The following is a 24,154-nucleotide window of genomic DNA, read 5'->3' as shown; positions in this document are numbered from 1 at the left end:
ATATCAGGCCTCTGTGTATGTTGTTGTTTAGCTTTTAGATATTCTTTTAAGAACATAAATCACTACTCATTCCTATCTAATGATTTCATTTTATTTAAGTCTAAACATGGTTCATAAAGTGTTTTCTGGTAGGAAGTCACATTTCTAACACAGAGGCTTCATCTTCCCCAGCTGCAGACAGTGGGCAAGACTTATCATCTTATTTCCATAAAGGATTAAAATGAATTTAATGTGACTCTGCTCTTTCTTTATAATTAGGACATAGTTCTCTAAGTTTTAAATCCGATAGCTTGATGAACGCTCTCTTTCTCCAACCTTCTTTCCTTCTTCCCCTCTCTCCCCACCTCCTCCTTCTTTTAGCACTACAGAAAACTACGGAAAATGCAATGTTATTTTTAAAGTTGTTCATGTTAGGTTTATGTCCATGGGATGAATTGAGACCAATCTGTGAATTGTGTTGAGAACTATCACACATTCCAGGGTTGGACAACCATGGGCACAAGTTCATTTAGAAAAGGATCTCTCCTTTCTTAAGAAGTATTGCTACAATCCGTAACACTTCTATGCTTGGTCATTTTTTGCTTGTTAAGGTTTAATCATAAGAATAGTGGGCATCAACAAACAAATAAATCCTCTTGAGAACTGAAGTACTACTCATTAGATCATGGGCCTGACTCATTAAGATGCCTTCCATCTTAACATAAGATGCTTAGCCTGGAGCAATCTGGCCATCTGCCTCCTGCTCTGATTTCTAGTCCTACAGAAGAAGTAAGAGATAAATAAATGTTCTTTCATACCTTTGCTGCTCTTGTCTCAGGAAACAACTTCGACATTTTCCAAAAGCTGGTTTTGAATTATGGTTAGGCTGTTCTCTTTTCCCATGTGTCCTTCACATCCCTGTCATACTGTCTAAGGTGCCTAGCTCTCTTACCCATTTACTTGAAGCTATCTTTTGAACTCATTATTTTAAGCCTTCTAGGCCCTGTCTTGTTGCCTCTTTTCCTTCTAATTGCTTCTCTAGCTCAAGTCTTGCTCAGGCTCTTGTGTTAGTGAGGTGCTCTCTCCTAATAGAGAGCATTTCTGACAGTTAATTTCAAGAGAGTTCTTTCTCAAACCCGCTACTCTGATTTCTAATACTACTTGTCTCATTTGAAAGCAAAATCATTAGGCTGACTATCTTTTAGTTACTCTTGAGTTTTCCTTTTACTACACAGCTAATTCACCAAGGGATCTTGCTGTAGGTCTTTTCCAGCCTACCATTTTCATCACTTTTATTATCATCATGGGTTAGTTGAAAGATTTCAATAACCTCCATCAGCATATCTCACCATAAGTATTGCAATATGAAATCAAGAGTTCTCTTTATATTTTTCTCTATTAACAAGTTTCAAAACCCCAATAACATTCTCCTTTCAAAATAAATAATATTAATCATCAGTTCAAAATATTCCACTTAACTTCCTCTTTACCCACAGAACATAATTCAAGGCCCCATAATATTTTAGAAGACTCTGGAGGCTCTAGCGGAATTTATACACTCATCTCTATCTAGTGATTTCATTCTTATGCCCACTGGGCATCCACATGTCTTGTACGATGTTTATTAAGCAAGTCCAAATACAACGCTTTACCCACTTAAAATATTTTTTCTGAAATGCTACTATTCCACCTAGAACACTGGGGCAAATGAAATGATGTAGAACTCATATTTCTACGTCATTTGCCCCATTACAACTTATGTCACTTTTTTAAATGTTGTAATTGATACATAATAAGAATAATGAGTTGTGCTTACAAGGATAAGATGTTTGATGTCAAATAAACTAAAAACAGATTTGTCAGGATTACCTTATTAGAAAAAAATGTGCAGGTAAGTCAAGTTGAGGAGATAGGTATCACAGCTATCACAATTAGAAGGAATAATGTTTATGAGGTAATCAACCTGTATTGTCCATTCCCAGTCTGTCCTGTCTTTAAAAACGATACTGAGATTTGCCTCTTTGGGAAGAGGCATCTATCTGTAGCCATGCATATGTGAGCACACAGATATTTAAGAAATAAGCAAATGAGGAGGCAGTTTGAAATGGTAATGTTAGCCTCCCGCCCCCAACATGATTTTAGTGCGTTCCTTGTGGGATGCAGTCATGCAAATGACTTTTAAAGAAATTATGGATGTGAATACATTTCTCAAATAAAAGTTTAAATTGTAAAGTAGTTTTATAATAAACTATTTACATTAATTATTTTTAAAAGGAAGGAATAATACAATGTTTGGTAGCACAGCAGAGACACAACAGTTTGCAAGCATTGCTTATACACTTCAAAGGGCCTAATGGAAGATGTTGAATGCTCTTAGTACTAAGAAATGATATATATAGAAATAATAGATATGTTAGTTACCCTAAATTACCTCTCTCTGTGTCTCTTTCTGTCTCTGTCTCTGTCTGTCTCTGTCTCTGTCTGTCTCTCTTGGTCTCTCTCTCTCTCTCCATATATATATATATATATCTATATATCTATATATATATATATATATGTGTGTATATATGTGTGTGTGTGTGTGTGTGTGTGTTTGAAATTTCATACCAGATTCCATACACCTGTATAATTATGTATTCAGTGGATTTTTTTTACATTTTTTTTTTTTTTATTAACTTGAGTATTTCTTATATACATTTCGAGTGTTATTCCTTTCCTGGTTTCAGGCAAACATCCCCTCCCCCCCCCTTCTTTATGGGTGTTCCTCCCCATCCTTCCCCCTTGCCGCCCTCCCCCAACAATCTAGTTCATCAGTTCAGTCTTATCAGGACCTAGGGCTTCCTTCCACTGGTTTTACTAGGATATTCATTGCTACCTATGAGGTCGTAGAGTCCAGGGTCAGTCCATGTATAGTCTTTAGGTAGTGGCTTAGTCCCTGGAAGCTCTGGTTGTTTGGCATTGTTGTACATATGGGGTCCTGAGCCCTTCAAGCTCTTCCAGTTCTTTCTCTGATTCCTTCAACGGGAGTCCTATTCTCAATTCAGTGGTTTGCTGCTGGCATATGCCTCTGTGTTTGCTGTATTCTGGCTGTGTCTCTCGGGAGAGATCTACATCCGGCTCCTGCTTCTTTGCTTTATCCATCTTGTCTAGTTGGATGGCTGTATATGCATGGGCCACATGTGGGGCATGCTCTGAATGAGTGTTCCTTCTGTGTCTGTTTTAATCTTTGCCTCTCTCTTCCCTGCCAAGGGTATTCTTGTTCCCCTTTTAAAGAAGGAGTGAAGCATTCACATTTTGATCATCCATCTTGAGTTTCATTTGTTCTAGGCATCTAGGGTAATTCAAGCATTTGGGCTATTAGCCACTTATCAATGAGTGCATACCATGTGTGTTTTTCTGATTAAGCTATGGGTTACCTCACTCAGGGGATGATATTTTCAGTTCTGACCATTTGCCTACGAATTTCATAAAGTCATTGTTTTTGATAGCTGAGTAGTATTCCATTGTGTAGATGTACCACATTTTCTGTATCCATTCCTCTGTTGAAGGGCATCTGGGTTCTTTCCAGCTTCTGGCTATTATAAATAAGGCTGCGATGAACATAGTGGAGCACGTGTCTTTTTTATATGTTGGGGCATCTTTTGGGTATATGCTCAAGAGAGGAATAGCTGGATCCTCAGGCAGTTCAATGTCCAATTTTCTGAGGAACCTCCAGACTGATTTTGAATGGTTTCAGTCTGCAATCCCACCAACAATGGAGGAGTGTCCTTTTTTTCCACATCCTCGCCAGCTTTGCTGTCACCTGAGTTTTGATCTAGCCATTCTCACTGGGTGTGAGGTGAAATCTCAGGGTTGTTTTGATTTGCATTTCCCTTATTACTAAAGATGTTGAACATTTCTTTAGGTGTTTCTCAGCCATTCGACATTCCTCAGCTGTGAATTCTTTGTTTAGCTCTGAACCCCATTTTTTAATAGGGTTATTTGTCTCCCTGCTGTCTAACTTCTTCAGTTCTTTGTATATTTTGGATATAAGCCCTCTATCTGTTGTAGGATTGGTAAAGATCTTTTCCTAATCTGTTGGTTGCCGTTTTGTCCTAATCCACACAGTGTCCTTTGCTTACAGAAGTTTTGCAGTCTTAGGGAGATCCCATTTGTTTATTCTTGATCTTAGAGCATAGTTTTCATTGGTGTTTTGTTCAGAAATTTTTCCAGTGCCCATGTGTTCCAGATGCTTCCTAGTTTTTTTCTATTAGTTTGAGTGTATCTGGTTTGATGGAGGTCCTTGATCCACTTGGACTTAAGCTTGTACAGGGTGATAACATGGATCGATTGCATTCTTATATGTTGACCTCCAGTTGAACCAGCACCATTTGCTGAAAATGCTATCTTTTTTCCATTGATGGTTTTTGGCCTTTGTCAAAAAAAAATCAAGTGCCTATAGGTATGTCTTTTGCTTTTAGGATAGAATGTTCTATAAATATCGTTAAGTCCATTTGGCTCATGACTTCTTAGTCTGTTCACGTCTCTGTTTAATTTCTGTTTCCATGATCTGTCCATTGATGAGAGTGGGGTGTTGAAGTCTCCTACTATTATTGTGTGAGGTGCAATGTGTGTTTTGAGCTTTAGTAAGGTTTCTTTTACGTATGTAGGTGCCCTTGTATTTGGGGCATAGACATTTAGGATTGAGAGTTCATCTTGGTGGATTTTTCCTTTGATGAATATGAAGTGTCCTTCCTTATCTTTTTTGATGAATTTTAGATGAAAATTGACTTTATTTGATATTAGAATGGCTACTTCAGCTTGCTTCTTCCGACCATTTGCTTCGAAAGTTTTTTTCCAGCCTTTCACTCTGAGGTAGTGTCTGTCTTTGTCTCTGACGTGTGTTTCCTGTAGGCAGCAGAACAGGGTCCCTCGCAAGGTAGATTCCAGTTTGTTAATCTATGTCTTTTTATTGGGGAGTTGAGGCCATTGATGTTGAGAGATTAATGAATAGTGATTATTGCTTCCTGTTATATTCATATTTGGATGTGAGGTTGCGTGTTTGTGTGCTTTTCTTTCTTTTTGTTTTGTTGCCAAGACGATTAGTTTTTGCCTTTTTCTTGGGTATAGCTTGCCTCCTTATGTTGGGCTTTACCATTTATTATCCTTTGTAGTGCTGGATTTGTAGAAAGACATTGTGTAAATTTGGTTTTGTCATGGAATATCTTGGTTTCTCCATCTATGTTGATTGAGAGTTTTGCAGGATGCAGTAACCTGGGCTGGCATTTGTGTTCTCTTAGGGTCTGTATGACATCTGTCCAGGATCCTGGCTTTCATAGTTTCTGGCAAAAGTCTGGTGTGATTCTGATAGGTCTGCCTTTATATGTTACTTGACCTTTTCCTTACTGGTTTTAATATTCTTTTTTATTTTGCATTTGGTGTTTTGACTATTATGTGACAGGAGGGTTTTTTTTCTGGTCCAATCTATTTGAGTTCTGTAGGCTTTTGTATGCCTATTGGTATCTCTTATTTTAGGTTAGGAAGTTTTCTTCATGATTTTGTTGAAGATATTTACTGGTCCTTTGAGCTGGGAGTCTTCACTCTCTTCATACCTATTATCCTTAGGTTTGATCTTCTCATTGAGTCCTGATTTCCTGTATGTTTTGGACCAGTAGCTTTTTTCCCGCTTTACATTATCTTTGACAGTTGAGTCGATCATTTCTATGGCATCTTCTGCTCCTGAGATTCTCTCTTCCATCTCTTGTATTCTGTTGGTGAAGCTCATATCTACAGCTCCTTGTCTCTTCTTTTGGTTTTCTATATCCAGGGTTGTTTCCATGTGTTCTTTCTTGATTGCTTCTATTTCCATTTTTAATTCTTCAACTGTTTGATTGTGTTTTCCTGAATTCTTTCAGGATTTTGTGACTCTCTCTATGGCTTCTACTTGTTTATTTATGTTTTCCTGGAAATTTTCAGGATTTTTTCGATTCCCTGCTTTTAGGCTTCTATTGTTCTTTAAGGGAGTTTTTTCATGTCTTTCTTGAAGTCCTCCAGCATCATGATCAAATATGATTTTGAAACTAGATCTTGCTTTTTCTGGTGTGTTTGGATATTCCATGTTTGTTTTGGTGGAGAATTGGGGTTGATGATGCCATGTAGTCTTGGTTTCTGTTGTTTGGGTTCCTGCGCTTGCCTCTCGCCATCAGATTATCTCTAGTGTTACTTTGTTCTGCTATTTCTGACAGTGGCTAGATTGTCCTATAAGCCTGTGTGTCAGGAGTGCTGTAGACCTGTTTTCCTGTTTTCTTTCAGCCAGTTATGGGGACAGAGTGTTCTGCTTTCGGGCGTGTAGTTTTTCCTATCTACAGGTCTTCAGCTGTTCCTGTGGGCCTGTGTCTGGTGTTCACCAGGCAGGTCACTTGCAGCAGAAAAGTTAGTCTTACCTGTGGTTCCGAGGCTCAAGTTTGCTCGTGGGTGCTGCCTCTGAGCCTCCAGGGGCAGCAACCAGGAAGATCTGTAATCCGCCCTTTCTGGGAGCCTCCTGCACCAGGGTTCCAGATGGCGTTGGTGTTTTCCTGAATCAGATGTGTGCAGAGTGCAGTCTCTTCTGGTTTCCCAGGCGTGTCTGCCTCTCTGTAGATTTAGCTCTCCCTCCCACGGGATTTGGGTGCAGAGAACTTTTTATCCGGTCTGTCCCTTCAGGTTCCGGCAGTGTCTCAGGCGAAGGGGTCCTGCCGCTCCTGGGCCCTCCCCCACGGGAACCCAGAGGCCATATACAGTTTCCTCTTGGACCAGGGATGTGGGCAGGGGGTGGGCAGTGTTGGTGGTCTCTTCGCTTCTGCAGCCTCAGGAGTGCCCACCTGACCAGGCGGTGAGGTCTCTCTCCCACGGGTCTGGGAGCAGAGCTGCTGGGCCAGATCCGCATGGGTTTGGGACTCCCTGTAAACACCAGAAGTGCCCGTCCTAGGAGGAATTTTGCCTTTGTGTGTCCTAAGTTCACCAGGCAGGTCTCTTGCAGCAGAAAAGTTGGTCTTACCTGTGGTCCCGAGGCTCAAGTTTGCTTGTGGGGTGCTGCCTACGAGCTCTCCGCGGTGGCAGCAACCAGGAAGATCTTCAGTGGGATTTTTCATGTTTTTTCTTACTTTATGTCAACTTTTACCTATTTTTATTATATTTTACTATCATGTTCTTCTCAATAATAGAAGCTCCATCAGTCTAGGGATTTTGTTTTATTACTGAATGCATTCCAAACTTATAGAGGCTGTCACACAAGAGACGGTGTGTAAACATTTGACAAGCTAATGATTGATAATATATGTCACATATAATTGAGACTTTTCAAATACAATTTCTTTTGTTTGTTTGTTTTTTCGGAGCTGGGGACCGAACCCAGGGCCTTACGCGTGCTAGGCAACCGCTCTACCACTGAGCTAAATCCCCAACCCCTTCAAATACAATTTCTATTTCAATATCATTCAGATGTGATCAGTGCAGATCTTTTATATTATTCTGATAATAACTCACCAAATACTCTTATGCTCAAAACTGCTCTCAAGTACATTCAATTTTGATAGCTATAGTTTCACTTGTAAATGGATTCTATTTCTACTGTCCACTCTGTAAGAGTTACAACAAATGGGAAAGGCAGTATTCTAAAACATGAACAATTCTCTACAGCTGTCACTCTTGTTAACCATCTACTGTTCGAAACAGAATATTGGGAAGTGGAGGTACAGGAAGAATGGACATTTTTAAAATGTATGATATATTCTCTTGCCCTCAGGAAGCTAACGTTTTTTATTTGTCTTTGCTCTCTCCTCTGGTAAAGGACAAATGTTGATGTTTCCATCTAATGATAGAAAATACACTGAAATGAAGAATAAGTTTTGTTCCAGGGTCAGTGTTAAAAGCCAAGTCTACCACTCTTGATCAGTTAGTACTACTTGACCACATTCTCCTGACCCACTCCATACCAGCAAGGATAAAGTCAGTATAAGAACTTCTTTGGAATATATTGCATTTCTTCTGGGAACAGATCAGAGAAACAAAACTCAGAAAATACATACAGCTTCCAAACTTCAGTGGACAGGCATGCACATCCATGGGGAAATCTTCTAAATGCATAGGGCATTCAGCATGTATTGTTAACCTAAAAGAAAGGAGAACCGAAAATGAAAGACAGCCAAGATAAATGTTATTAAACATGAAATTCTATTTGCACTCGACAACAGTGGAGTATTTCTAAGAATACCACGGTGTTTTATTTGTTTATTTTCACTGAGAGTAAAGCCTGTGTGCTAACAGAGGTTGAATTATGTGAAATAGGGAGTTTCTCAAAGTAGCAGATAATGTTGCTTATTTTTGGTTGCAACTGATGTGAAAATACCACCTTTAGGAATATACTGACCTAATGGCTACCCTTCAATAAGCGTAGAAACAGCAGGTCCTATCTTACTCATTTACTTCTAATCGCAGCCTCATTTTTGCAGAAAGAATTCTCAGCAGGCTATCATAGGAGTTAACCAATTTAAAGAGTGCATAATGAAGAAGAGAGATATAGAACGAATATATTTGCTATGATAACTAACAGAAAGAGAAAAATAAACCATTGCTGTATAACACTCAAACCCACACATACACATGCATCCCACTCCAAAAAGTACAAAAGCAATGGAAGAAATCAGAAACCTCAAAGGTCAAATCTGAAGAACTTTGAAAAGAATCATAAAAGTAAAAGATCATGCTTAAATTCTTCAATGAAAATGTTGATATGGTTTATTTGTTTCATTTATATATTCATTTCTTTGTGTTAGTCTGTCAAAATAATCCATTTTAATGTTTCTGTGTGAAGTCTTGCCAGTCTTTTGAGGTTGATCTGTCATTGACCCCAACTTTATTCTCATGTGTGGGCGTATGTGTTGATATATTTCATGAATACACAGTAAACATTTAGACTTGCTTGGGACCTGGCATCAACAGGTTATTTCTATCTAGTCTTTATAACTCTTGTGTATATGCGAGACAACTTCTGTCATGCTCATGGTATTTTAATAAGCTGAGAAGCCAGTCATCAATTAGAATTTTGTTCATACTTTCAATAGCTTCCTTCTTTAAACAGGCACTTTTGCTCATGGCTTTATAGGCCCAAATTATCCTTGGGACCATAATTCCTGATTAATAGAATATCAACAGATCAAACAAATGAATTTGTCTTGTTTCATGTCAAGGTAATAGAGAGAGGCGTGTAAGGAATCCAATATGCAGGGTCTCCATTCATTATTTTTCTCTAACTATAGTGCCACTATGATAGTGTCAGCTGATAAAATAGAAGCAGGTAATAATTGTCAGGACACTGTTTTCCAATATTGTTCTAGTTTTGTTGGAACAAGTGAGATACCAGGAAACATTCTTATTTACAGTCAAATTGTAGATATTCTTACGTCTAGGAAGAGATGGGAGGTTCAATGTGTAATTATTATCACTACAAGGATAAATTGATAAGTTGAGCTATTCATAGCATTTTACAATTTCTAAAACACATTCAAATTGAGTGATTCCATTCAGGTCTGCTCCTAACACTTGTGTCATATGGATTCTGGTTGCCTGGAACAAAAGTGGCTGTTCTTTCTATCTGCTCTCCCATGCCTGCATGTTGACCCTGTAAGAAATATACTGTGAACGTCATTATCATTTGTTTCAGAGAGAAGAATCCACAGAACTTGTGTGATTTGTTCAGATAGGAGCAAGTCTAGTGCTCTTGCTACATTCATTACCTTCTATACATTAGCTTGTGGGAAATGTATTAGTTATGTAAGAAACGCTTTATTTACCTGGGATTACATAAAATAAACATTTTCTCTATATAAGGTAGTTGTGGTAAAACCTGAAGAAAATATGGAAAAAATAAGACTCATTGGCCCAAATTATTGTTCTCACATAAACTGGTATAGGAGGAGAAATATAATAATTAGCTATTTGGTCAACACATTAATATAGATTAGTAGTTGTGAGCATTAGCCTGGTTATGGTATTGTTTTTTTCTTTTGCAGAAAGAGGTTGAAGGGCCAAAGAAAACAACACAGCATAGTCTGTCTAATGACAAACTCTGCCCACATATAGACAGGCTTTTTCTTCTTTGCTCAGGTGGGATGGACAAGAAATGGATAGACAAGCAGATAAGAATGTTATTATGGATCAGTTCTGTTCCTAATCAGAAATCACTACCATTGCATCCTGCCATTATAATCTATTTGTTGTGGTCTTATTCTCTACATCCAAAAGGCTGCTGGGTAGACATAAAATAATTTCCGCTTGACATTACTCATAAGAGGCAATCTTGAAATAATAATGTAAGTGGAGAGAAGGAACACAATTTTCTTTATTAAATCCTCATGGAAAGTTTTCAGTATCCAACAGGAGGAACAGGTTTCTCTGTGAAACATATTTCTCTTGTCTCTGCTTCTGTGAATTTTGAAGTAACCCTTTATACCTTTAAAAATGTCAGATTGGTGAAAATTACAGGATGGCTTAAGAATTGAGCTTTTCTCCAAGACACATGAACATTTTGTAAGTAGACAAGGGATTAGTTAGAACTGTAAAGGTTATTGTCATCATCTAGTTCCAATCTTTGTTGTATAAATGACATAAGGAAATAAAAGCCATGTAGGTATTTGCTGAAGGGCACACACCTAGATGCACTTATTGTCTGGGAAGAATTGGAGACATGTATACAGCCAGTCCAGCACAATTGATAATAAAGTTTCTCTTAAAGGTAAAGAGAAAATAAAAGAATTGCTATGTTCAAAGTTCAAACAGAAGGCCTTATGAAACCAGGATTAACCAAGATAAACTGGAAATGGTAAGCAAGATGAAGTGAAGAATGGCATTGTGAAGAATATTATGCATGTTAAAACACAAACCATTGCTTTTGGAACTCTGTTGAAACTTGTATTTTTGTTGTAGACTTTTTTTCAGTTTTCATGTAAATTTTTCCCTTAAATCTTTTATGGTTTTTAAAGAATGTCATACATTAGTATTGCATTTACCTCATTTGTACCTCTCCTGTATCTGTCCAACTGCCTCCTGAGTTCATGATCTCTTCTTTCATTATTAGTATTAGAGACATATCTATCCATCCATCCACCTATCTAGTATGTATGTATGTATGTGTGTATGTGTGTATGTATGTATGTATGTATGTATGTATATATGTATCTACCTATCTACCTACCTACTTACCTACCTACCTACCTATCTATCCCAACACAGCCTTATCCAAGGATAGGTTCCCTGATAGATTATGCCATTCAAAATGATCAGCCCTAAAACAGGTATGCTATGTATGAGTAACACTAAATATCTCAGCAGCCTGCATTGCCTGGAAGTTTTCAATGTGCTTTTCAGAAAAGAAAGATCAGAGACTCTTCAAAGTACAACATTGGTATCATAGGATTTCCACTATGATCCAGGATTTTGGCTGCTTTGATTTCTATGTAATACCAAGGAATAAAGAAGTGATAATCCAGGAGACTCACTCCTTTAGGGGATGCAGATGCAGATGGGAATTCAAAAGCTTTTAAAGTCTAGTCACAATGGGTATGCCCACACAAAATCTGCAACCCTCATTACTAAAATGCCCTCATTTTACTTGCATTGAGGCACTCTGGTTCCTTTGTAAACCAATCTTTTGTTTGAAGCAGATTTTTTTTTAGTCCAACCACAATAATAAGTCCTTGCCATGGCCTCCTAATTTGACACCCTGTTAAGAAATGATTCTCTGTAACCCTGTATGCATTCAGAACCAAAGTCTATGTGTACTCAAAGTCTAGACTTATCCTACCTTACATTCATCTCCTGTTTGTCTTTCTCGGTCACTGGGCTCTGGCTCTTTCCAGACTCTCTGAATCTGGGCTGTTGGAGTTGGGTCTTGTCTGTTCAGAATGTTCTTTGTAGTTTTTCTTTTGCCATCTTGACTTTATTTAGTATAGACTATATTTTGAACTAGATTTTGGCCATTCAACCATGGAAACAATTCAACAGAACAGAATGTTAAATTCAGTCTGATGTAGAGTTCTTTGTTTCTCAGTACTTAGAAATCATCCTATGCTCTTTCTTTAATCTTAGGCTAACTAGTAATATATAAAGACCTGTACTGAGGGAACTCTGCTCAGTGTCCTACCCCTCACGCTATAGGCAATGAAATTTATTATAGTCTTTCTTTTTCTTTTCTCATATCACCTAAGATACATGATACCATAGATTTTATTATTTCTATGTATTGTCTATTTTCTTTTTTACCATAGGTTAGGAATTTTTGTCTATAGTTTATGCATGGCAAGAGCTAGCACACTGAATTATTTGATTGTTTTTCATCCACAAAGGTATATATTTCTATTGAAACCTTGAACTGAAGAGTTATGGGTTAGACAACACAGTTCTAGAAAAGTGTGATTTATGAATAGTATAATACCCTTATTTTTCCTGATAAATTTTTATTTTTTCTCTTTTCCCCCTCACGTAATATATCCTGATTATGGTTTCCCTTTCCCCTACTCATCACAGTTCCTCCCCAGGTCCCCTCCCATCCAGATCAACTCTCCTTCTGTCTCTCATTAGAAAGTAAACAGGCTTCTGAGGGATAATAGTAAATCATAATATGATATAATATAATGTAATATAATATAGATAAAACAAAACTAACACATCTCCATTGGACAGAACAAACAAAATAAAAAGAGCCCAAGAGAAAGTACAAGAAATAGAGACCTACTTATTCACACACTCCTGAATCCCATAAAAACACTAAACTAGAAAACATAATATATATGCAAAGGCCCTATTTGTATGTATGATTTGTTTTATACATGTCTTATTATATGTGTTCTGTAATATATGTTACACATATATTTTAAATATAACATACATAGTTTTTATTATATAATTTCTATAATTTTATTACATACACTAAAATAATATAAAAATAAAGATAAAATTAAAAAGGAAAAGGAAAAGCCTTGTTAACATGACATTATGAGACAAGAAATCTCTAAAATGCCATCGACTTAATTTTCTGTTGGTCATCTACTGTTGGGCATACAGCCTACCCTTAAGAGCAGTTTGTTTCTCCAGGGAGAGTCCCTTGGAGGAAACTAAATTTTCATTTGAGAGTGGTTGTCCATTGGAGATAGCTTCCAGGTTAGTTATATGGTCTGTATCCACTTCTCCTTTCAGCTCTAGGACTCCCTCCACCTGCTGCAAACCTTTGCCAGCCCTGTGCATGCTGCCTTGGTCTCTGAAAGTTTACATGGGAAAAAAATCTGGTAGATGTAGACAGCCTTATGCTCTTGGTGTCCTTCATCCCCTCTGACTCTTAGACTCTTTCTGCCTTTTCTTCTGCAGGGCTCTCTGAGCCCTGGGGGTAGGGGGTTGATACAGACATCCAATTTAAGATTAAGTGTTCCAAAGTCTCTCATTCTCTGCATAATTTCTTATTGTGGGTCCCTGTATTTCTTCTCATCTGTTGCAGAAGAAAGCTTCTCCAATGATAGCTGAAGGCACTGATCTATGATTGTAGCAAAATGTTTTCAGAGCCATTTAATTGCTCATTTTATATTTTCATTTTATTAGAAAACAAAAGGAGGTCAAAGGGATACAAAATGGAAAGGAAGAAGTCAAAATACAACTACTTAGAGATGATATGATAGTATACTTAAGTGATCCCAAAAGTTCTACCAGTAGTTCTCTGATAAATAACTTCAGCAAAGTGGTTGGGTATAAGATTAATTCAAACAAATCAGTAGCCTTCCTCTACACAAAAGATAAATAAGCTGAGAAAGAAATTAGGGAAACAACTCCCCTTCATAATAGTCCTAAATATCATAAAATACTTCGGTGTGACTTTAACCAAGCAAGTGAAAGATCTGTATGACAAGAACTTCAAGTCTTTGATGGAAAAATTTGAAGAAGATCTCAGAAGATGGAAAGATCTCCCATGCTCATGGATTGACAGGATTAGTATAGTTAAAATGGCCATTTTACCAAAAGCAATCTACAGATTCAATGCAATCCCCATCAAAATTCCTACTCAATTCTTTATAGAAATAGAAAGAAAAATTTGCAAATTCATCTGGAATAAGAAAAAACCCAGGATAGCTAAAACTATCCTCAACAATAAAAAGACTTCGGGGGAAACACCATCCCTGACCTCAAGCAGAATTACAGAGCAATAGTGATAAAAACTTATGGTATTGGTATAGAGACAGGTAAATAGACCAGTGGAATAGAATTGAAAACCCAGAAATGAAAACCACACCCATGGTCACTTGATTTTTTGACAAAGGAGCCAAAAACCATTAAAATGGAAAAAGATAGTATTTTCAAACAAATGGTGCTGGTTAACTCCGAAATCAGTATGTAGAAGAACGTAAATTGATCCATTCTTAAAAACCAGGTACAAAGCATCCATTCATGATCAAGAACCTTATATCAAACCAGATACACTGAATTGAATAGAAAAAAAAGTGGGGAAGAGCCTTGAACACACTGGCACTGGGAAAAATTTCCTGAACAGAACACCAATGGCTTATGCTCTAAGATCAAGGATCCACAAATGGGATCTCATAAAGCTGCAAAACCTCTGTATGGCAAAGGACACTGTCATTAGGACAAAACGGCAACCAACAGATTGGGAAAATATCTTTGCCAATCCTACAACTGATAGAGGGCTAATACCCAAAATATACAAACAACTCATGAAGTTAGACTCCAGAGAGCCAAATACTCCTATGGAAAAAAAATGGTGTTCAGAGCTAAACAAAGAATTCATAGCTGAGGAGTGTTGAATGGCTGAGAAGCACCTAAAGAAATGTTCAACATCCTTAGTCATCAAGGAAATGCAAATCAAAACAACCCTGAGATTCCACCTCACACCAGTCAGAATGGCTTAAATCAAAACTCAGGTGACAGCAGATGCTGTCGAGGATGTGGAGAAAGAAGAACACTCCACTGTTAGTGGATCGCAAATTGGTACAACCTCTCTGGAAATCAGTCTGGAGGTTCCTCAGAAAATTTGAAAATACACTACCTGAGGACCCAGCTATACCTCTCCTGGGTGTATACTCAACAGATGCTCCAACATACAACAAAGACACATGCTCCACTCTGTTCATAGCAGCCTTATTTATAATAGCCAGAAGCTGGAAAGAACCCAGATGCCCTTCAATAGAGGAATGGATACAGAAAATGTGGTACATCTACACAATGGAATACTACTCAGCTATCAAAAACAATGACTTCATGAAATTCATAGGCAAATGGATGGAACTAGAAAATATCATCCTGGGTGAGGTAACCCAATCACAGAAAAACACACATGGTATGCACTCATTGATAAGTGGCTATTAGCCCAAATGCTTGAATTACCCAAGATGCCATGCACGGACCACATGAAACTCAAGAAGGATGATCAAAATGTGGATGCTTCACTCCTTCTTTAAAATGGGAACAAAGGGGAACAAAAATATCCATAAGAGGAGATAAGGAGGCAAAATTTAGAGCAGAGACTGATGAGATATATATCTCCACCAAAACTAGATAAGATGGATGAAGCTAAGAAGTGCATGCTGACAGGAACCGGATGTAGATCTCTCCTGAGAGACAGAAAGAGCTGAAGGAGCTTGAGACCCCATATGAACAACAATGCCAACCAACCAGAGCTTCCAGGGACTAAGCCACTACCCAAAGACTATACATAGACTGACCCTGGGCTCCAACTGCATAGATAGCAGTGAATAACCTTGTTGGGGCACCACTGGAAGGGGAAGCCCTTGGTCTTGCCAAGGTTGGACCCCCAGTGTAGGGGATTGTTGGAGGGGTGGTAATGGGGGTTGGATTGGGAGGGGAACACCCATATAGAGTTGGAGGGGGAGGGGTTAGGGGGCTGATGGACAGGAAACCCAGAAATGGAATAACATTTGAAATGTAAATAAGAAATACCTAATTTAATAAAAATGGAAGAAAAATTATATATATACATATACTGTGCAATATATATAATATATATATATTACACAGTAGTACTTGGCTTTACTCTAGGTCCTTGGGCTACATAGTCTTGTGTTCTTCAACACTCAAATAGTCGGCTCTATCTTGTGGAATGGACCTTAAATCAAATCAGACATTAGTTGGTCACTCCCACAAGCTTTGTGCCACCATTGCCCTATTGTATTTGCAGGCAGGACAACACTGTAGATAGAGTGATGTTTACTTTTTCCTTTATTAGTATTCGCAGAAACTTCCTGTAGCAAAGATGCTAATACACAGGGGTAAAAGCACTATGTAAGTACCAGCTGGATTTCTCCAGGTTCAATAAATTTAGGTGTTATCTTAAGCGATGGAGCCTTGCTGTCAGTTTTGGAGAGCAACCTTTACTCTTTGCAAAAGTCTGGGTTGTTTAGGGATTCCCATTGGAACCCTTTGGCCAGCATTTTAATTAGACGTAACCCAACCCCAATCCTGGGAGCTTCATTTGGGGCTTTGTCTCCTTCATTATTTGTTGATTTCATTTAGGTCATCTTCGTATATGTATATAGTTTAGAAAGCTTCTACTCTGTTATCATTTAGGTCACCTTCATATGTGTATATAGTTTAGAAAGCTTCTACTCTGTTATCATTTAGGTCATCTTCATATATGTGTATAGTTTAGAAAGCTTCTACTCTATTAGATTTAATACTACCTCTATAATGGCCCTTAATTTTATCTCTTTCCCCACAATCCCTCTCTCACCCCTGTCTTCTTGATCCTCCTGTTCAAGCACACCCTACTTCATCCAGAACCATCTATTCTACTTCTCTTTCCTAAGGATATCTATGTGTCTCCCCAGTCCCTCACTCTGTAGCTACCCTCTGTGGTTCTATGGATTGTAGCTTGTTTGTCATTGACTTAAGACCTGATATATACCTACAAGCAAATATGTATCGTATCTGTCCTTCTTGGACTGAGTTACCTCAGTCTGAATAATTTTCCTCTAGTCCCATCCAAATTTCATGATTTCATTTATTGTAATAGGTGAGTGATACTCAATTGTATAAATGTACCCAATTTTCTTTATCCATTCATTTGTTGATGGACAGGTTCAATAAATGTAGGTGTTGTCTTAAGCGATGGAGCCTTGCTGTGAGTTTTTGGAGAGCTACCTCTACTCTTTGCAACAGCCTGGTTGCTTCCAATTTCTGGCTACTATGCATACAGCCATTTTTTTTCTAGTCCCATTCATTTACCTTCAAATTTCATGTTTTCATTTATCTTAATGGGTAACATTCCATTGTGTAAATGTACATTTATTGTATCCATTTATTTGCTGTTGGACACTTAAGTTGCTTCCAATATCTGGCTATTGTACATACAACAGCAACAAACATGGTTGTACAAGTATTTCAGTAGTAGTATGAAGCAGGATTTGGGTTATGGTCCCCCTCCAAGGGTGGTAGCTGGATCTTTAAGTAGATCAATTCCCATCATCCTTAGGAATCACTACACTGATTTCCATAGAGGCTGGACAAGTCTGCCATGGATGAGTGTTCTGCTTACTCCAAATTCTCCCAAGCATGAACTGTCACTTGTTTTATTGATATTAGGCATTTTGGTGGCTATAAGATAAAATTTCAATGTAATTTTGACTTGCATTTCCCTGATAACTAAAGATGTCAAACCCTCCTGCTGTGTTCTGCTCAGAAAGTCTTGTTGTTGTTGTTTTTGTGTGAATACCATGCTGTTTATATTACTATAGTGCCATAGTGAAACTTGAAATCAGGACTGGTGATAGCTACCTCAGTTCTTTTATTATTCAGGAGCGTCAGCTTGTTTTAGCTATAACGACTTTTTCTGCTTCCATATAAAGCTGATATTTTTCATTTCAAGATCTGTAAAAAATTGCGTTTGGACATTAATGTAGATTGTATCAAATCTGTAGATTGCTTTTGGTGGGATAGCTGTTTCTATCATATTAATGCATATTAATCCTTGTGCATGGGTGTCTTTCCGTCTACTGAAATCCTCTTCAGTTTCTGTCTTCAAGTAGAATATTATCTTAATCTAGCTCCATTATCAATCAGTGTCTTTCCTCAAATCTCAAATACATAAAAGCTTGAAAGAAAGCATATACTTTAATTCCCCCAGTGATTTTTATATATGAGTTAAACAAAAAGGAAGAAACTTCTCCAAAATTACGCAACATATCAGATTCCTGACTCAGTGCTGCACTCAGTGCATGACTGGAAATCACCTATCATCTAAACATGACAATACATCAGGCAGGGCCTTACTATCATTTTGCCTACTTAGAACTTACATTTGTCTATGGGAAGAAAAAAATGGATAAAATAGAAAGTTAGTTATATTGTATACTAAAAGGTGCTATGCCCTAAGGAAAAATACAGAGCCTTACATACTAATTACAGGACATGAATTCATTTGAGAGAGAGGAGCACTGAGTAGGTCACATCTGAGTAAGAAACAGGGGAGATGAGCAGTGAAAGCAGGAAGAGCAGCAGATGCAGATGCTCTTGAGTAGGACTATATCTGTTTTCCTCCAGGAACAACAAGAAGGGTTCTATACACATATTGGAGAAATTAAGATAAAAGAATATAGAATATAAGTTCTGAGAGGAAAGTGCGAAGCTGGAGCATATATTGCCTTCAAAGATACTTGCTTTTTTACCAGCTGAAATATGGAGATATTGGAAGAGGTTCAGTGTAAATGTGACTTAATTTCACTAATGGTTTAGGATCACACTGGTAGCTGTGCAAAGAATAAATTAAACTAAGACAAGGGCAAAAGCAAGGGGATGAAATTTTCAATACCCATCATAATTTAAAACTCTCAAAATCTGGGAATAAAAAGGCAATTTTCTCGAGTGATAAATGGACTAAATTGGTCAGCCTGAAGATCCGACAAAGCTTTCTGCTCATTTTGTTCAGTTTTTATTAAAGATTTTGGCAATTCCAAGAAGGGAAGAACTGTGGGTGTAGAGTTTCTACTGGTGATGGTTTTCAACTGTAAATATATCAAAGTACTACTTATGTACCTTACGAAAATGAATTGCCTGGCATTTAAATTTTATTTTAATAAATATATCTAAAAATTAGGCAATGTAAATAACCAAAGATAAAACCTGGAAAATAAAAAATGAAAACTCACTTTATTTGAAGTGGCATGCTCATACGTTCTATATGTCACTAAGATGCCACTCTTACCAATCTGCTTCACGAATTCATAGCGAACAGCAAAACAGTGAAGTGATAAATGCTGGTGAGAAGATAGACAGGAAGGAATTCTGATCCCCATTGAAGCACGTAGTTGTGTACAACTATTATCATATGCCAGCATGGAGGCTCCAAAAAAAGTAAAAATGTAATTACCATATGGGTCACCTATATCAGTTCTGAACATTTAGCTTTAAAAAAAAACAACATAACTCAGTGCGTCAGAAGAACAGAGGTGAGTTTTTATATAGCCTAAAGGTGGCTCTTATCCCCTTTTTTTTTTTTTTTTTTTCGGCTGGGGACCGAACTCAGGGCCTTACACTTGCTAGGCAGCTCTACCACTGAGTCAAATCCCCAACCCCCAGATATGAGTTTTATTTGTCAATTTACAAAAGCATACCATGAGATTAAAAGCCACTTCTGCTGGCTGGAATGCATGGAATGTGCTGTGCTCTCTAGCATATTTACGGATGCCAGTTAAAGTTCTAGGACTGAATTTTATTAGGAAGGAGAAATTGCAAATTCAGAAGAATCCAAATGTAAAGAGGAAGATTCATCCCCACTGGCTTAAGGTATTTCTACAACCTCAAACTATGAGTGATGCTAAATACTTCATCCATTTCCCACAGCCCAAGGAAGCTTACACACCAGACAAAAGACATATGTCTCAAAATCTCAAAGTAAAACCCTCAAGGTGAAAAGGAAAAGAGATTTAGGGAGGAAGGAAGATACAGAATGTGAGAGTTTGGGGCATTTATATTTTTATCACTGAGATAAGAGTCCTAAGTAACTAATTTCTTTTCTATCTCTTGGAATTAAGATGAGTTAGTGACTTATTTAATGTCCTATGCCATCGTTTTTGGAAACACAGTTTCAAAACGAATATACGTATGAGGAATTATACTTACTATGATATTTGCTGGATATTCCTTTTTACTGTATCATTCATGCAAAGAGTAAGTATTTTCTTTGTATCTATCATACTGTGTTTTGCTTTTTAATAGGATTTAAGGGTAGATGCATACATTTTGTCTCTTGAACTAGTTGAATATCATGTGTAAACCATTTGATCTTAGATTAGAAAATACCCAAAAGCACTAACACAGGGAGAATATAACCAAGCCCCAAAATATAGAATCGAGGTTCAGAGCTCACTAGAGTCTCTTCTTGTCCTCTTGAAATTCACATGTTGGAACTTACTCACAACATGATAGTGTTTGTTGGTGGGACCTTTCAGAGGTGATTAGGTTTCAGGGGCTCTGCCTCTCATAAATTGAATAAGAGCCATTATAAATTAGGCCACAAGGAACTTTGTTGGCAACTGTAAGAACATAGCAAGAAGGCATTATCTTTGAAGTGGATGACTTAGAGCAGACAACAAATTTGTTGGAGCCCTGATCTTGGACTTGTAATTCTCCAGTACACTGAACAATAAATTTGGCTGCCTATAAATTCCTGCAGCAACATTTTTGTTCTAGCTGAGCCAATTAAGATTGTGCTCATTTGCCCTTGTCATAAGTGCAGGGATCCTCTAGAAGATGAGATACTGGTCCTCTTGATAACTTTGACCTTGCTAAGCCACTGCCCTCATCAGTGCCTTCCTTACACTGCACACAGTAGTGTTCATTATGCAGAATGTTGTCCAGGCTTACTTAATTTACATGCTTTTCTTTAAGCTATAGAATTAATATAGATGCAAATGAATCAACTAGATTATAGTTGCTATGGGAACAACAGTTAAATGATTCCTAGAATTTTGCTAAGTGGAAACACAAACTAAGCAAAACCCTAGAGAAAACGCCACTGTAAAAATGCATGGAACTAGAAAATATCATCCTGAGTGAGGTAACTCAGGCCCAAAAGGATATACAGGTACCTCACTAATAAGTGGATATTAAAGGAAAATACAGAATATCAGATACAGTCAGAACTCAAAAAGGTCAAAGAAGGAAGGGGAGGAAAGGGGTTGGAAGAGGGACCATGATCCTCAGGGAAAAGAACTGAGCCGAGGGCCAGCAAGAAAGAATAGAAACAGGCAACCTCAGGAGGAAGGAGGTTGGGGGGACCCTCCAGAATGCACCAGAGACCTGGGAGGTGAGAGACTCTAGGTACTCAAAGGGCAGACCTTAGATGAAATGCCCAACAGTGGGGAGAGGGAACTTGTAGAGCCCACCTCCAGCAGGACAGGTTGCCATCTAACAGTCTAAGATTCTGACCTGTAATTGTTCCTGTCTGAAAAAACTGAGGGATGGAAATGGAGAAAAACCCAAGGAAAAGAAGGTCCAGTGACAGGCCCAAAATGGGATCCAGCTCAAGGGGAAGCCCCAAGACCTGACACCATTACTGAGGCTCTGGGGCATTCACAGAAAGGGTCCTATCATGACTGCCCTCTGAAAGACCCAACAAGCAGCTGAAAGAGTCAGATGCAGATATGTGCACCCAACCAATGAACAGAAGCTGCTGATCCTGTGGTTGAATTAGGGAAAAACTGGAAGAAGCTGAGGAGGGCAACCCTGCAGGAGGACCAGCAGTCTCAGTAACCTGGACCCTGAGATCTTTAAGACACTGGATCCAACCAGGCAACACACCAGCTGAGATGGGGTCTCCAGCACATGTCACGGACAGAGGGGACTCCCTAGGTCTGGGTTCAACCAGAGAAGATGCAGATTACCCTGAAAGAGAATGGAGGCCCCAGGAGTTTAGAGGTCTGGTGAAGGGTGGGGGTTGAGGGAGGTGGGTGTGTGGGAACATCCTCATGGAACAGGAGTGCAGGGAGGATATAAGGATGTGGAACATTTGGAGGGTGGACCAGGGAGGGAATAAAATCTGGGTGTAAAAAAATTAAAAAAAGAAGGAAAAAAAATGCCTGGGTGACAAGTTCCAAAGACTAAAGAATATTCAATATATGTGTATGCCCTAATTGTTTGGTCAGGAGACAGACCTGCTCAAAGTAAACATAGGAGGTCCCAGTTTAAACTTCACAGATTAAGAGGGTCTTTGGAGTTCAGTGTGCCCCCACTGTAGACAATCTGTCAATTACACCTTTTGTAAGTGGATCAATGTGCTCTATACTCAGAGAAATGTTATTTCTAAGATCAAAAAGATGGACAATACAATCTAGAAAGCAGTTGGGTTGCCAGGCAGACTATTTCTGCAAGCATGGACTTAAGGGCAGGATCTGGGATTTATGGTGCAAAAGAAAGGATAGTAAATCACTAATAGCCATTATCAGTACCGGATGAGTCATTTGAAATATGCCCTCCCATACACCCAAACCAAGCTGTGCATTAGTCACCAGAATCCCAGTTGTCTGCAGACTAACCATTAAATCCTCAAGCTAGAGACAGGAGACTCAGTGCATGGGCAGAAAGGCCATCCACCTTATCACTGATTGTAGCATTCAGAGGGAATGCACTTGAGTTCAACGATGACTTCAGAGGTGTAATTCTACCCTCATTTTCTGATGTTCTTTCTTTCCCCCATTCTCCATCCTCTGCAAATACTTGAGATTTCACAGAAGGATGTGTCCATCTTTTCTCCATGCCTAAATGTCCATTCTTTCTATGTACAACCTTCAAATCTTTGCTTGAATACTGCCTATACCATGACACTTTGCTAATGTCATACAAACACCATGATTTCCTCCAGCTCCAAGAGATCACAGAGTACTTTGTACAAATATTATAATCCATGACATTTAGGTTTCTAAATATCTGCATATGTAGCTCTGACAGAAGAATTTCTGTCTTGTTTGTTTGTTCGTTTGTTTTTATGGTAGCATACCTAGGATACTGGTTGACACAGCAAATCATTGCTTTTTCATGTGCAGTGTGTGTCGTTGCACTCAGCACACAGACTCATTTGTGACTGATTTCTGCTCTTTATTCATTCTTTCCTCATCTAAGCTTTCTAGATCTCCAAATAAGCCATTCCATCTCTTCCATGTTCTTGCTGCTGTTCATTAGAGAGAGACTCGCTAAATGTTGTTCAAAGAATAAGGAACTGTGGTAGAAAGTCCCTGAAGCAAAGCCACTGTAAGACTTATTTGAAAACATCAGCTTGTACATAAATTCATATTTAAATACTGTCCAAATGCTTCAACTCTGGTCATTTCAAATGAACAAGTCTGGATTACTTCTAAAGTAGGAAGAAAAAGAGCGTTGCTATTAAAAGTTTAGGGGAGAGAGTTCCTGGCATCATGCAGTTTTTAACATTCAAACAATCTACCTTTAACATATCCCAAGCACATTAGCAAAACTGACCAAATCATACAATCAAAGCCTGAAAGAAGGAATCATCATCTCAGCATGATAGATATCATCTCTCAGTTGGTTCAAAACACCACTTTCCTCTTGATGACTCAACATGGAGACAGCAGTGACTATTTCCTTTGTTTTTCAGCTAAATATAGGAAACTATTACTGCATAGCACATCACATAAAAAACACCTTGTACAATGTATTCCATTTTATAAATCCCCACTGTGTGAAAGCTCTCCTGGTTTCCAGACCTGCACTTCCCATTGCAGCTCATCATGTCTTGCTCATATTCATTGCTTAAAAGTGGTCCCCAAGCATCACTGTATTTCAAGAAGTGGTGCACAGTAGTGTGAAAAAAAGTCTGCTTTAATTTTGAACTGTTTCTCAGTATCAGCTCTTCTTGCAGTGTTCTAACTCTAGACTAATGAAATTCTTATTTAGTGTAAGTTTGAGGATATCAACAACAAAATAAACCCTCCAGAGAAAATGGCCACAGTTCTAAAACCTTGTCGTATTTACTATTGCCAATGGCTTTAATGCCCAGTTATTGCTGTGTTCCATGTCATTTTACAGAGAATAGCCTAGAAACTACCTTAATGCACAATTAATTTCCTTAATCACCATCTTAAAGCTTCACTATGCCACTTTACTATGTGCAGTAATAAATGCACAGATT

The 24,154-nt window shown here is 38.2% G+C and overlaps 1 protein-coding gene across 1 annotated transcript in view; it reads right to left on the bottom strand.

The window, feature by feature from the left end:
- Gabra3 (gamma-aminobutyric acid type A receptor subunit alpha3) overlaps positions 1-11,951 on the bottom strand; it is a 60,026-nt gene extending 48,075 nt beyond the window's left edge. Inside the window, exons 1-2 of the mRNA XM_032890156.1 lie at positions 11,798-11,951; positions 8,025-8,107 (exon numbers count right to left, since the gene is read on the bottom strand). Of these exons, the coding sequence (XP_032746047.1) occupies positions 8,025-8,107; positions 11,798-11,808 (94 nt within the window). The 5' untranslated portion in view covers positions 11,809-11,951. The remainder of the gene's footprint in view (positions 1-8,024; positions 8,108-11,797) is intronic.
- Between the last annotated feature and the right edge of the window lie 12,203 nt (positions 11,952-24,154).

The sequence above is a fragment of the Rattus rattus genome, chromosome X (genome assembly GCF_011064425.1).
Source record: "Rattus rattus isolate New Zealand chromosome X, Rrattus_CSIRO_v1, whole genome shotgun sequence".
Taxonomy (NCBI): Eukaryota; Metazoa; Chordata; class Mammalia; order Rodentia; family Muridae; genus Rattus; species Rattus rattus.
The sequence above is the reverse complement of the archived record's forward strand: the minus strand, read 5'-3'. Positions and strand labels throughout refer to the sequence as shown.